General features: G+C 51.6%; 1 protein-coding gene across 5 annotated transcripts in view; it reads right to left on the reverse strand.

The window, feature by feature from the left end:
* SLCO2B1 (solute carrier organic anion transporter family member 2B1) overlaps nucleotides 1–14,789 on the reverse strand; it is a 196,513-nt gene that overhangs the window by 41,261 nt on the left and 140,463 nt on the right. For all 5 annotated transcript variants that reach the window (XM_073548504.1, XM_073548502.1, XM_073548500.1 and 2 more), the window contains one exon: nucleotides 11,030–11,189. In XM_073548504.1, the coding sequence (XP_073404605.1) occupies nucleotides 11,030–11,189 (160 nt within the window). The remainder of the gene's footprint in view (nucleotides 1–11,029; nucleotides 11,190–14,789) is intronic.

The following is a 14,789-nucleotide window of genomic DNA, read 5'->3' on the forward strand; positions in this document are numbered from 1 at the left end:
CAGGCGATCCCTGTTCAGGCTTCTGAGGTTCGAGAGTTGCCGGAAGAATTTCGCCACCCGATGTTTGAACATCTCCCACCACTCTGACTTAGTGTTACTTAGGCCCAGCAGCGGTACCTGGCTCTGAAGAAAATCCTCAAAAGACTGTCTTACAGCTTCTTCCTCAAGGAGTGATGAATTCAGCTTCCAATAACCTCTTCCCATCCTAGGAGTCTCTGTAACGTTCAGAGAAAACATAATCAAACAGTGGTCGGAGAACTCCACCTCCACAACCGACAACGGCGAGGAGACGGCTTCCTCCTTCAAATAAAACCTATCTATCCTAGACCTGCACTGACTACCTCTAAAAAAAGTGAATCCCGTGCTGCCTGTGTTGTGCCGGATGTGGACATCCACTAGGCGTGCCTCACTTACTATCCTGTTTAGCGCGACGCAATCATAAGTCAGCCGGTCCCCAGAACCTCCTCTATCACAGGGTCTCGTGACGTTGTTGAAATCCCCTCCAAAGACCACCTGCCGACTTGAAAATAAGAAAGGTTTGATCTTCAAGAAGAGACATTTGCGGTCCCACTTAGATTGGGGACCGTAGATGTTAATGAGCCGAAGCTCCTGTCCCCCCATGGAGACATCTAGGATCAAGCATCTCCCCATTTCTAATTCAATTAATCGTCTGCATTCAACCGCTGCGGTCTTAAAAAGGACCGCCACCCCGCTATACGGCTCGGCCGCAAGAGACCAGTAGGAGGGCCCATGCCTCCACTCCCTCCTTGCTTTATGCATGGTTGATAGGTCAGTCAACCTGGTCTCCTGCAAAAACAAAATGTCGGCATCAAGTTGGCCGAGAAAATGAAAGGCCGTGAACCTTGCCGCTTCTGACTTTATGCTGGCAACATTAATGGTTGCCAGCGTCAACGGTGTGGGTGCCGCCATCATGATTGATTGGATTAGATAGCCTTTTTCTTCCCACCCCCAACAGCTTCACCCTCTTCCTCAGACAATGATGAGCTTTTAGTGCGCTTAAGACACACAGACTCATCCATTCTCTCCTTACATACACTCTGGCCCTTGTCTGGTGGTCCCGAGGTAGTCCCCCCCCCAGAGGGCCCTTTAATTGCTCCCTGAGAAGAAGACTCAGCGACCCCCTGAGCCCCAACATCCTTGTCCGCAACCTCCGGCTCCGGGCTCCCGTCCTCCCCCTCTGCAGGGGAGTCCTGGAGGGCCCCGAACCGGTTGGAGAGATCCACCAGAGGGGGGGCGGCTGGACCTTCCAATGGCACCTGGATCAGGGCTAGAGAATCAGAGGGGTCGCACTCCAGAGCGGAGGCTCGAGACCCGGACCCACTCCTACCCTTGGTTGTTTTCCGGTTACCCTTTTTCCTTTGTTGTGACCATTCCCCCTCTCCCTCATCCAGACTGTCACTGGATGAGGGTTCCTGGGAGGACATGGCGTCCGCCTGCTCCTCCCTTTCAAGTCTCCTGACTTCCTCACTCAATTCACTGTCTTTAGGATCCTCAGCTGCAAGTGAAGTACCTGGGTCAGGGTTTAGGGTCATTACTCCCTGCCCCCTGTTCCCATGGCGTTGCTCCTGCCGCCTGATGTTGGATGGCGGCAGCTTGCTCCTCACCGGTTCCCTGCCTCCTCCGCCCCTACTGGTCCCTTCACCGGCAAGATTAGTCCCGGCTTTCGCCTGTCCCGCACTCGCCGCTTTCAGGACCGCATTGGCAAAGGAACGCGGACAGCGACTGAATGGATGACCGAGGTCACCACACAAGTTACACCTAATCCTGCCACAGGTAGCAGCGAGATGGCCAAGGTCCCCACACAGTGCGCATTTTTGGGTGGTACACTGCGCACTGAAGTGTGTGGGGCTGCCGCACCTGTGACAGACCTTAGGCTGCCCCTGGTAGAAAATCAGGATCCTGTCCCTCCCCAAAAATGTAGAGGAAGGTATATGGGTAACAGTGTTTCCTGAAACCTTCAATTTCACCATGAAGGTCCAGGCCCCTGACCAGATACCATGGTCGTCGCGGGTCTTCTCAGGAATGCCGACGATGTCGCCATATCGACCAATCCAGGTGGAGATGTCCATGCAGGAAAGTGACTCGTTACTGGTCAAAACGGTCACCTTCCTGACCGAGTTCTGGCGGGATATTGCGACAGGGACAAAACCTTGCCATTCGGGGCGACCACGAGCCAGCTCATGGCGAGACCAAAAAAGCTCAAGGCCCTCCGGTCTCACGAAGCTGACATCGAAGTAGGAGGTCCCATAGGGATGGATCAAGGCAAAGATGTCGTATGCCGCGAAGCCCATCCCCAGCAGGAGCTCAGCAACCTTTGACCGATCAGGACAGGCATCCTTGCTTACCCACTGGAGACGGGCCACGTTCCTACGGTTACTCCTCTGCCCCGGTGTCGGCAGAGACCAGACAGTCTCTGCCCCTCTATCTCGGAAGGCGGAAAGACCATGTCTCTCTATCCAGAAAGACAGATCAACCTCCCTCCCCTCTACATTGATGGAACTCTCCCCTTTCTTCAGGGCGTCCAGGAAGCGCTGCTGCAAGTCACCATCCTCGGGGCCACCAGACAAGGGCGCACTACTACCCCCAGCAGTGACAGCTCCCGAATAGCTAGGGGCTGAAGCCCTCGCCACCACTGGGGGGGCAGTGGGACCACTACCTACTTCCCCTCCACCAACACCAGTGCTGCTCTCCTCATTCACTCCACCAATACTCCCATCATTTGCGGCACCACAACTCCCATCATTCACTCCACCACTATTCCCACCATTCACTCCACCAATACTCCCAACGTTTGCGGCACCACATCTCCTATCATTCACTCCACCACCTGTCCCATCATTCACTCCACCAATACTCCCAACGTTTGCGGCACCACAACTCCCATTATTCACTCCACTACTACTCCCATCATTCACCCCATTACCACTGTTCTCTGCACCTTCCACAGTCACCTCCATTCCCTCCTCCCTTGTGTCTGCAATCTCTGCACTCACACCTGCTGGGTCGGGGGAGCGGTGCAGCACCACACCCGTTTTAATTAGCTCAGTGCTGACATTGTGCAGTTCTTTTGGAGCACTGTGCCCCTTATTGTCCTGGGCTGCCTGCCCTGTAGCCACAGACTTCGGGGTGCTGGTATCATTTTTTGGGGCATGCTGTCCCCCCGTCACAGCAGAGCGCACAGTGTTCCTTGCTGATGATGTTCCCTGCTTTTGCTGTGTATTTTTTTTTTTTTCCTGTGGCTCTGTCTCAGCTGCGCGCCTCCTTTCCTCTGTTGAGGCGCACTGCGCCCCTCTCACAACAGTGCGCCCCCCTTTCGCCGCACCATGCTCCTCGGCCCTGCCCCCCACAGCCCCGGCGTCGGCCGGCTCAGCTGCAGTGAGCAGGGATGGAGTCTGCCCACACCGTCCCCCTTTCGCAACGGCGTGGACATCCCCCCCGCTCTCCTCGGCCCCGGTGATAACTGGCTTAGCCGCAGCAGGCAGGGAGGGAAACTCCACGGGGTCCCCTATGTCCGGCGCCGTGAGTACCTCCACAGCCTCACCCCCTGCACTGTTCCCCGCACAGACGGCAGCATTGCCGGACGTCCTCCTCCTCTCCCCACCTTGCCTATGCCCCGGACCCACTGCAGAGCCCGTGCTTTTAGGTTTGGTGGGGTTTACACAGGAGGTGGTAGGTGTAACATCAGACATTGGTACATATTTGTAACTCACCACCTCCTGTGTCATCTTTTTTTTCTTCCTCCTCTTTTTGGTCTCCTCCGCTGGCTCGTCCTCCCCGAAGGAGAATGTGGTCAGGTCCACAGGAGACTCCAGCTCTCTGATCTCCCTCAACAGACCGCACTCCTCCTCTTCCTCCGCTGACACTCCAGCATGGGTTGTCGGAGTCCTCTGCCGTGCCGGGAGGCCGCTTCCTTGCTGGCTCTGCGACTCTTTCTCCCGGCTTGTTCCAGCACGAGAGACTCCAGCCACGACTTCATCGTCCTCCTCCTCCTCGCTTAGGACGCCGGCTGGCAGTTCTCCCGAGGTATTTAACCCCTTCATTTCAGAGAACCGCCGCTGGTTCTTAAACCTCTCCAGGAAGGGACCTGCGCTTTTCTCAATCCCCTCCCGGAGGAGCACTAACCGGACCACCTCATCTCTGAGGGCTTTAAACCTCTGGGAGGTCGCGGGTCTTTCCTTGTTAGAGGCACGGGTGTTCAGGATCCGTGCCTCCCGCAGCTGCTCCTTCAGCCCGGTCAGTGCTTTGCCGGCGTCCTCGTACTCTCGCAACATGGCGACCACTCGGGAGGAGAAGGAGCTCGTGGACTCGCTGGAGGTCATCTCGCCCCATGATGTTGCTGGGCTCTTCTTCCTGGGGCCTGGGGTGCCTCTGTCTCCCTCTCTGGGCGGACGATGAGCCGTCTCGGGGTTGGAGTAGGTGGGTACGGTCTTTCTCATCCGACCAGATCTCCTCACGCCCTCCTGGGCCGGTTGCTGCTGCTCTCTGTCCCCCGCCGGCACAGACCGGGGAACAGAAGCCTGGGAAGCCATGCCTGGCTCCCAGGAAGCCTGCCTCTCCCTGGGGAGAAGAGAGGCAGACTCTGGGCCTCCTCCTGGAAGTCCTGGAGCTCACAAGACAGGTGCTGCTCTCAGCAGGGTGTGACTGATTGTGGGCACCTGTCCTACAGTCTCCTCTCCAGTAATGGCTGATAACGGGGAGTAATAGATTGTAGTCTCCTGTCCTACAGTCTCCTCCCCCAGTAATGGCTGATAACAGAGAGTAATAGATTGCATGTACCTGCCTTGCATTCAGTCTGTAGTGGTGACACCCTGACACATTTTCTGGACATTGTTTCTAGATTTTCCTCTGTGGTAAGAATCTTACATTTATGTTTCTTATTCTGTAGAATTACTGGAGATTCATCAATCAGCTCAGACTTTGTGAATCACGGATCTGCGTGAATCATTTTCACCAGTGATTTACTTTCTTCTTTTTCTTTCAAAAATTCTGGATTCTGAGCTGCTGATCTCCACCCTAGAATAACACTTCAGGGACACTTCATTTAATATATTGTTTAACATCTCAGAATGCTAAACGAGTCTCAAATTAAAATCTACCCATCCCTGTAACTTAGCATTCATAAAACAGTAGTGTATGTGAGTCTGCATGCTGTGAGAGAGGAGGAGTGAGATGCAGCAGCAGTATCTCGCCCTCTGTATATCTATAGACTGCATGCTGTGAGAGAGGAGGGAGATGCAGCAGCAGTATCTCACCCTCTGTATATCTATAGACTGCATGTTGTGGGAGAGGAGGAGGGAGATGCAGCTGCAGTATCTCACCCTCTGTATATCTATAGACTGCATGTTGTGGGAGAGGAGGAGGGAGATGCAGCTGCAGTATCTCACCCTCTGTATATCTATAGACTGCATGTTGTGGGAGAGGAGGAGGGAGATGCAGCTGCAGTATCTCACCCTCTGTATATCTATAGACTGCATGTTGTGGGAGAGGAGGAGGGAGATGCAGCTGCAGTATCTCACCCTCTGTATATCTATAGACTGCATGCTGTGAGAGGGGAGAAGTGAGATGCAGCTGCAGTATCTCACCCTCTGTATAACTATAGACTGCATGCTGTGAGAGAGGAGGAGGGAGATGCAGCTGCAGTATCTCACCCTCTGTATATCTATAGACTGCATGTTGTGGGAGAGGAGGAGGGAGATGCAGCTGCAGTATCTCACCCTCTGTATATCTATAGACTGCATGTTGTGGGAGAGGAGGAGGGAGATGCAGCAGCAGTATCTCACCCTCTGTATATCTACAGACTGCATGCTGTGAGAGGGGAGGGAGAGGCAGCAGCAGTATCTCACCCTCTGTATATCTATAGACTGCATGCTGTGAGAGAGGAGGAGGGAGATGCAGCAGCAGTATCTCATCCTCTGTATATCTATAGACTGCATGCTGTGAGAGAGGAGGAGGGAGATGCAGCAGCAGTATCTCACCCTCTGAATATCTATAGACTGCATGCTGTGAGAGAGGAGGAGGGAGATGCAGCAGCAGTATCTCATCCTCTGTGTATCTATAGACTGCATGCTGTGAGAGAGGAGGAGGGAGATGCAGCTGCAGTATCTCATCCTCTGTATATCTACAGACTGCATGCTGTGAGAGAGGAGGAGGGAGATGCAGCTGCAGTATCTCTCCCTCTGTATATCTATAGTCTGCATGCTGTGAGAGAGGAGGAGGGAGATGCAGCAGCAGTATCTCACCCTCTGAATATCTATAGACTGCATGCTGTGAGAGAGGAGGAGGGAGATGCAGCAGCAGTATCTCACCCTCTGTATATCTATAGACTGCATGCTGTGAGAGAGGAGGAGGGAGATGCAGCTGCAGTATCTCATCCTCTGTATATCTACAGACTGCATGCTGTGAGAGAGGAGGAGGGAGATGCAGCTGCAGTATCTCGCCCTCTGTATATCTATAGACTGCATGCTGTGAGAGAGGAGGAGGGAGATGCAGCAGCAGTATCTCACCCTCTGAATATCTATAGACTGCATGCTGTGAGAGAGGAGCAGGGAGATGCAGCAGCAGTATCTCACCCTCTGAATATCTATAGACTGCATGCTGTGAGAGAGGAGGAGGGAGATGCAGCAGCAGTATCTCACCCTCTGTATATCTACAGACTGCATGCAGTGAGAGAGGAGGAGGGAGATGCAGCAGCAGTATCTCACCCTCTGTATATCTATAGACTGCATGTTGTGGGAGAGGAGGAGGGAGATGCAGCAGCAGTATCTCTCCTTCTGTATATCTATAGACTGCATGCTGTGAGAGGGGAGAAGTGAGATGCAGCTGCAGTATCTCACCCTCTGTATATCTATAGACTGCATGCTGTGGGAGAGTAGGAGGGAGATGCAGCTGCAGTATCTCACCCTCTGTATATCTATAGACTGCATGCTGTGAGAGAGGAGGAGGGAGATGCAGCTGCAGTATCTCACCCTCTGTATATCTATAGACTGCATGTTGTGGGAGAGGAGGAGGGAGATGCAGCAGCAGTATCTCACCCTCTGTATATCTATAGACTGCATGCTGTGAGAGAGGAGGAGGGAGATGCAGCTGCAGTATCTCACCCTCTGTATATCTATAGACTGCATGTTGTGAGAGAGGAGGAGGGAGATGCAGCAGCAGTATCTCACCCTCTGTATATCTATAGACTGCATGCTGTGGGAGAGGAGGAGGGAGATGCAGCTGCAGTATCTCACCCTCTGTATATCTATAGACTGCATGCTGTGAGAGAGGAGGAGGGAGATGCAGCAGCAGTATCTCACCCTCTGTATATCTATAGACTGCATGCTGTGAGAGGGGAGAAGTGAGATGCAGCTGCAGTATCTCACCCTCTGTATATCTATAGACTGCATGCTGTGAGAGAGGAGGAGGGAGATGCAGCAGCAGTATCTCACCCTCTGTATATCTATAGACTGCATGCTGTGAGAGAGGAGGAGGGAGATGCAGCAGCAGTATCTCACCCTCTGTATATCTATAGACTGCATGTTGTGGGAGAGGAGGAGGGAGATGCAGCAGCAGTATCTCACCCTCTGTATATCTATAGACTGCATGCTGTGGGAGAGGAGGAGGGAGATGCAGCAGCAGTATCTCACCCTCTGTATATCTATAGACTGCATGCTGTGAGAGAGGAGGAGGGAGATGCAGCTGCAGTATCTCACCCTCTGTATATCTATAGACTGCATGTTGTGGGAGAGGAGGAGGGAGATGCAGCAGCAGTATCTCACCCTCTGAATATCTATAGACTGCATGCTGTGAGAGAGGAGGAGGGAGATGCAGCAGCAGTATCTCATCCTCTGTGTATCTATAGACTGCATGCTGTGAGAGAGGAGGAGGGAGATGCAGCTGCAGTATCTCATCCTCTGTATATCTACAGACTGCATGCTGTGAGAGAGGAGGAGGGAGATGCAGCTGCAGTATCTCTCCCTCTGTATATCTATAGTCTGCATGCTGTGAGAGAGGAGGAGGGAGATGCAGCAGCAGTATCTCACCCTCTGAATATCTATAGACTGCATGCTGTGAGAGAGGAGGAGGGAGATGCAGCAGCAGTATCTCACCCTCTGTATATCTATAGACTGCATGCTGTGAGAGAGGAGGAGGGAGATGCAGCTGCAGTATCTCATCCTCTGTATATCTACAGACTGCATGCTGTGAGAGAGGAGGAGGGAGATGCAGCTGCAGTATCTCGCCCTCTGTATATCTATAGACTGCATGCTGTGAGAGAGGAGGAGGGAGATGCAGCAGCAGTATCTCACCCTCTGAATATCTATAGACTGCATGCTGTGAGAGAGGAGCAGGGAGATGCAGCAGCAGTATCTCACCCTCTGAATATCTATAGACTGCATGCTGTGAGAGAGGAGGAGGGAGATGCAGCAGCAGTATCTCACCCTCTGTATATCTACAGACTGCATGCAGTGAGAGAGGAGGAGGGAGATGCAGCAGCAGTATCTCACCCTCTGTATATCTATAGACTGCATGTTGTGGGAGAGGAGGAGGGAGATGCAGCAGCAGTATCTCTCCTTCTGTATATCTATAGACTGCATGCTGTGAGAGGGGAGAAGTGAGATGCAGCTGCAGTATCTCACCCTCTGTATATCTATAGACTGCATGCTGTGGGAGAGTAGGAGGGAGATGCAGCTGCAGTATCTCACCCTCTGTATATCTATAGACTGCATGCTGTGAGAGAGGAGGAGGGAGATGCAGCTGCAGTATCTCACCCTCTGTATATCTATAGACTGCATGTTGTGGGAGAGGAGGAGGGAGATGCAGCAGCAGTATCTCACCCTCTGTATATCTATAGACTGCATGCTGTGAGAGAGGAGGAGGGAGATGCAGCTGCAGTATCTCACCCTCTGTATATCTATAGACTGCATGTTGTGAGAGAGGAGGAGGGAGATGCAGCAGCAGTATCTCACCCTCTGTATATCTATAGACTGCATGCTGTGGGAGAGGAGGAGGGAGATGCAGCTGCAGTATCTCACCCTCTGTATATCTATAGACTGCATGCTGTGAGAGAGGAGGAGGGAGATGCAGCAGCAGTATCTCACCCTCTGTATATCTATAGACTGCATGCTGTGAGAGGGGAGAAGTGAGATGCAGCTGCAGTATCTCACCCTCTGTATATCTATAGACTGCATGCTGTGAGAGAGGAGGAGGGAGATGCAGCAGCAGTATCTCACCCTCTGTATATCTATAGACTGCATGCTGTGAGAGAGGAGGAGGGAGATGCAGCAGCAGTATCTCACCCTCTGTATATCTATAGACTGCATGTTGTGGGAGAGGAGGAGGGAGATGCAGCAGCAGTATCTCACCCTCTGTATATCTATAGACTGCATGCTGTGGGAGAGGAGGAGGGAGATGCAGCAGCAGTATCTCACCCTCTGTATATCTATAGACTGCATGCTGTGAGAGAGGAGGAGGGAGATGCAGCTGCAGTATCTCACCCTCTGTATATCTATAGACTGCATGTTGTGGGAGAGGAGGAGGGAGATGCAGCAGCAGTATCTCACCCTCTGTATATCTATAGACTGCATGCTGTGAGAGAGGAGGAGGGAGATGCAGCTGCAGTATCTCACCCTCTGTATATCTATAGACTGCATGTTGTGAGAGAGGAGGAGGAAGATGCAGCAGCAGTATCTCACCCTCTGTATATCTATAGACTGCATGCTGTGAGAGAGGAGGAAGGAGATGCAGCAGCAGTATCTCACCCTCTGTATATCTATAGACTGCATGCTGTGAGAGAGGAGGAGGGAGATGCAGCTGCAGTATCTCACCCTCTGTATATCTATAGACTGCATGCTGTGAGAGAGGAGGAGGGAGATGCAGCTGCAGTATCTCACCCTCTGTATATCTACAGACTGCATGCTGTGGGAGAGGAGGAGGGAGATGCAGCAGCAGTATCTCTCCCTCTGTATCTATAGACTGCATGCTGTGAGAGAGGAGGAGGGAGATGCAGCAGCAGTATCTCACCCTCTGTATATCTATAGACTGCATGTTGTGGGAGAGGAGGAGGGAGATGCAGCAGCAGTATCTCACCCTCTGTATATCTATAGACTGCATGCTGTGGGAGAGGAGGGAGATGCAGCTGCAGTATCTCTCCCTCTGTATATCTACAGACTGCATGCTGTGGGAGAGGAGGAGGGAGATGCAGCAGCAGTATCTCACCCTCTGTATATCTATAGACTGCATGCTGTGGGAGAGGAGGGAGATGCAGCTGCAGTATCTCACCCTCTGTATATCTATAGACTGCATGCTGTGGGAGAGGAGGAGGGAGATGCAGCAGCAGTATCTCACCCTCTGTATATCTATAGACTGCATGCTGTGGGAGAGGAGGAGGGAGATGCAGCAGCAGTATCTCACCCTCTGTATATCTATAGACTGCATGCTGTGGGAGAGGAGGGAGATGCAGCTGCAGTATCTCACCCTCTGTATATCTATAGACTGCATGCTGTGGGAGAGGAGGAGGGAGATGCAGCAGCAGTATCTCACCCTCTGTATATCTATAGACTGCATGCTGTGAAAGAGGAGGAGGGAGATGCAGCAGTATCTCTCCCTCTGTATATCTATAGACTGCATGCTGTGAGAGGGGAGAAGTGAGATGCAGCTGCAATACTTTTCACTCTGTGCATCTGTATACTACATGCTGTGAGAGGGAAGGAGGGAGATGCAGCTGCAGTGTTTCTCCCTCTGTATGTCTGTAGACTGCATGCTGTGAGAGGGGAGGAGGGAGATGCAGCTGCAGTGTTTCTCCCTCTGTATATCTATAGACTGCATGCTATGAGAGGGGAGGAGGGAGATGCAGCTGCAGTGTCTCTACCTTAACATGTGTAAAGATAGGAGGGAGTTTAAGGAGGAGACATCTGTTTGGATTACAACACACAACAGAACTCTGACTTCACTCCAGGAAGATCAGGAGGTACGGAGAAGCTAGTAGGATACAATAAAGTAGTTGCCGCAGTCGGACAAGAGACATACTTACCAGCACTTTATTCTCCTTGTAATCGAAGTTGACGTCTTCGCAGCCGGCATAGCATGGGGAGATGTACTCGATGTCGTCTGCACCGCAGATTGGGTTGAATGCGGATTTGGAGCAGCCACAATTACTGCTGCATTCTGTAACATTGTGCCAAAGTCCAGCGCTGAAAAACAATGCACAGATCAGTCTCAGAAAAGTCTATGTGCCACTACTCATCTCATCCTGATCCTAAAGTGCATCATGTCTCATACTCTAGACACATCAAGAGCTGCAGCCACAGGGGCAGATCACCCCGGAGGTTGGGGGCACTGTATGTCCTGACCTCACTGCATCAGTGCCTCATGATACCTTAAAGCAGAGGAGCCGGGGACAATCAGATCCAGATTTCACCAGTCTATGGAGAAACGGAAGGGCCGGTCAGGATCGCTAGGTAGCGGGGCGAGGTGTAGGTGATTGTTTTGTGGGGTAATCTTACTGTATGTGTTGGGGGCTGTGGAGTCCTCACACTGTGTGTGGGGGAATGTACTGTGGGGACATCACATTGTGTGGGGGAAATGTTCTGTAGGGATATCATACTTTGCATTGGAGGAGTAGTAGATGAGGGATTGTAGGGGACATCGTACTGTTTGTGGGGAGCTGTGTGTGACATCATTCTGTGTGTAGGACCAGATTTTTGTGTGTGGGGTCATCATACTGTATAGAGAGCACTGTGTCCTCATTTTGCTGGGTGTTGGGGCATCATACTGCATGGTTGATTATATAAAACAGTGTGTGGGGGAGCGTACTGTCGTGACATGATACTGTGTGTGGCGGGCATTGTATTGGCCATATTATGTGGGAACAGAAGTGTGCGTCACTAAGAGCATTATTTCTGTGTGGGCACATATATAGTCCTGGACAAGTTTAGGGTCCTGGCTAAGTGTAAAATAAGAATTGCAGCTGTGCACTATGTAGTATGTGTCTCTCTGTCTCATCTTTCAAAGTTGTGAGACATACAGTGGGACAACGTGGTCTGCAATCATTTTGCCATGTGTGGTAAACCTACCAAGCACCTTTTAATTTATACAATATGGAGTTAGGAAGAAACAATAATAATTATTGGTGGAGCTCCGAATGTAACTAGAGCATATAAAACACCATCTGGATAGATGAATCCAGTAGAAGTTATGTTCCTCATCTGAATTTGGTAACATGTTTACCCTATGAGACCACGAAAAAGACCCTCACAGACTCTCATTCTAAGTGATCACCCACTCCACCTACAAAGCACCATCCTGAGACTCTTATGGAGTCTCAGGATGGATGAATGGAGGTAAACACACAGTTATTATTATTATGCATTTATATAGCGACATTTATTCCATGGCGCTTTACATCTGAAAAGGGGAAATATAGACAAGTATAGTAAACATGTGTAAGACAAGGCACACACAAGTACATAAGGAGAGGGGACCCTGCCCACGAGGGCTCACAGTCTACAGGGATGGGTGAGGATACAGTAGGAGAGGGGAGAGCAGGTCGTGCTGTGGTTCAGTAGACCGAGGATCATTGCAGGCTGTAGGCTTGTCGGAACAGGTGGGTCTTCAGGTTCTTCTTGAAGGTTTCCGTTGATGGTGAGAGTCTGATGTGTTGCGGCAGGGAGTTCCAGAGTATGGGGGAAACACGGGAGAAGTCTTGTATGCGGTTGTGGGAAGAAGAGATAAGGAGGGAGTACAGAAGGAGATCTTGAGATGATCGAAGGTTGTGTGCGGGTAGGTACCTAGAGACCATGTCACAGATGTATGGAGGAGACAGGTTGTGGATGGATTTGTATGTCATGGTTAGGGTTTTGAATTGGAGCCTCTTGGCGATAGGAAACCAGTGAAGGGCCCGGCATAGGGGGGAGGCTGGGGAATAGCGGGGAGACAGGTGGATTAGTCGGGCAGCAGAGTGTAGGATGGACTGGAGCGGAGCCAGAGTGCTAGAGGGGAGGTCAGAGAGTAGGAGGTTGCAGTAGTCGAGGCGGGAGATGATAAGAGCATGTACTAGTGTTTTTGTGGTTTCATGGTTGAGGAATGAGCAGATCCGGGAAATATTTTTGAGTTTGAGGCGGCAGGAGGAGGCGAAGGCTTGGATATGTGGTTTGAAAGAGAGCACAGAGTCGAGGATCACCCCAAGGCACCAAGCGTACGGGACTGGGGAAAGAGAGCAGCCGTTGACATTGATGGATAGGTCTGGTGGAGGGGTAGAGTGAGATGGGGGAAAGATGATAAATTCTGTTTTGTCCATGTTCAGTTTGAGAAAGCGAGCAGAGAAGAACGCTGAGATAGCAGACAGACATTGTGGGATGTCAGTCAGTAAGGAGGCGAGGTTGGGTCCAGATAGGTAGATCTGCGTGTCATCGGCGTAGAGGTGATACTGCAAACCGTGGAATTCGATGAGCCGTCCCAAGCCGAAGGTGTAGATGGAGAATAGTAGGGGTCCTAGGACAGAGCCTTGGGGAACACCGACAGACAGGGGGCGAGGTGAGGAGGTGGTGTGTGAGAGGGAGACACTACGTGGTTTCTCCTTCCCAACATTCCACCACTTACCCTAGTATGCAATGTCCTAAACCCATCGGACTGTAAGTAATTGTTACAGGTGCACACACGGATACCACATAGGATAAGTTTACTCCAGTGGAAAAATGAGTACTATACTGTATCCATGCATAACAATGTAATCTATCAGTCTGGAGTGCCCACCATCTTACCCTCTGGCCAAAGCCACTAGTTCATTAGATTACTTGTTCAGTGCTGTGTTCTCTCTCTGCTCTCCCACCCTGTGCACATCCCCAGACACTCTAAGCGGCTCTCCCACCCTGTGCACATCCCCAGACACTCTAAGCTGCTCTTCCACCCTGTGCATATCCCCAGACACTCTAAGCTGCTCTCCCACCCTGTGCACATCCCCAGACAATCTAAGCTGCTCTCCCACCCTGTGCACATCCCCAGACACTCTAAGCTGCTCTTCCACCTTGTGCATATCCCCAGACACTCTAAGCTGCTCTCCCACCCTGTGCACATCCCCAGACACTCTAAGCTGCTCTCCCACCCTGTGCACATCCCCAGACAATCTAAGCTGCTCTCCCACCCTGTGCACATCCCCAGACAATCTAAGCTGCTCTACCACCCTGTGCACATCCCCAGACACTCTAAACTGCTCTCCCAACCTGTGCACATCCCCAGACAATCTAAGCTGCTCTCCCACCCTGTGCACATCCCCAGACACTCTAAGCTGCTCTCCCACCCTGTGCATATCCCCAGACACTCTAAGCTGCTCTACCACCCTGTGCACATCCCCAGACACTCTAAACTGCTCTCCCACCCTGTGCACATCCCCAGACAATCAAAGCTGCTCTCCCACCCTGTGCACATCCCCAGACAATCTAAGCTGCTCTCCCACCCTGTGCATATCCCCAGACACTCTAAGCTGCTCTACCACCCTGTACACATCCCCAGACACTCTAAGCTGCTCTCCCACCCTGTGCACATCCCCAGACACTCTAAGCTGCTCTCCCACCCTGTGCATATCCCCAGACACTCTAAGCTGCTCTCCCACCCTGTGCACATCCCCAGACACTCTAAGCTGCTCTCCCACGCTGTGCACATCCCCAGACACTCTAAGCTTGCCATGTATCACAGGCCATGCCCATGTGACAGCTCAGGAACAGAATTATAACAAAAATTAATTATAAAGTTTATTAATTAATAATATGCTCTGCATACTGTCGTTTTAGTAATCA

This window comes from Dendrobates tinctorius, unplaced genomic scaffold (genome assembly GCF_039654945.1).
Source record: "Dendrobates tinctorius isolate UK_male_01 unplaced genomic scaffold, ASM3965494v1 ptg000157l, whole genome shotgun sequence".
Lineage (NCBI taxonomy): Eukaryota > Metazoa > Chordata > Amphibia > Anura > Dendrobatidae > Dendrobates > Dendrobates tinctorius.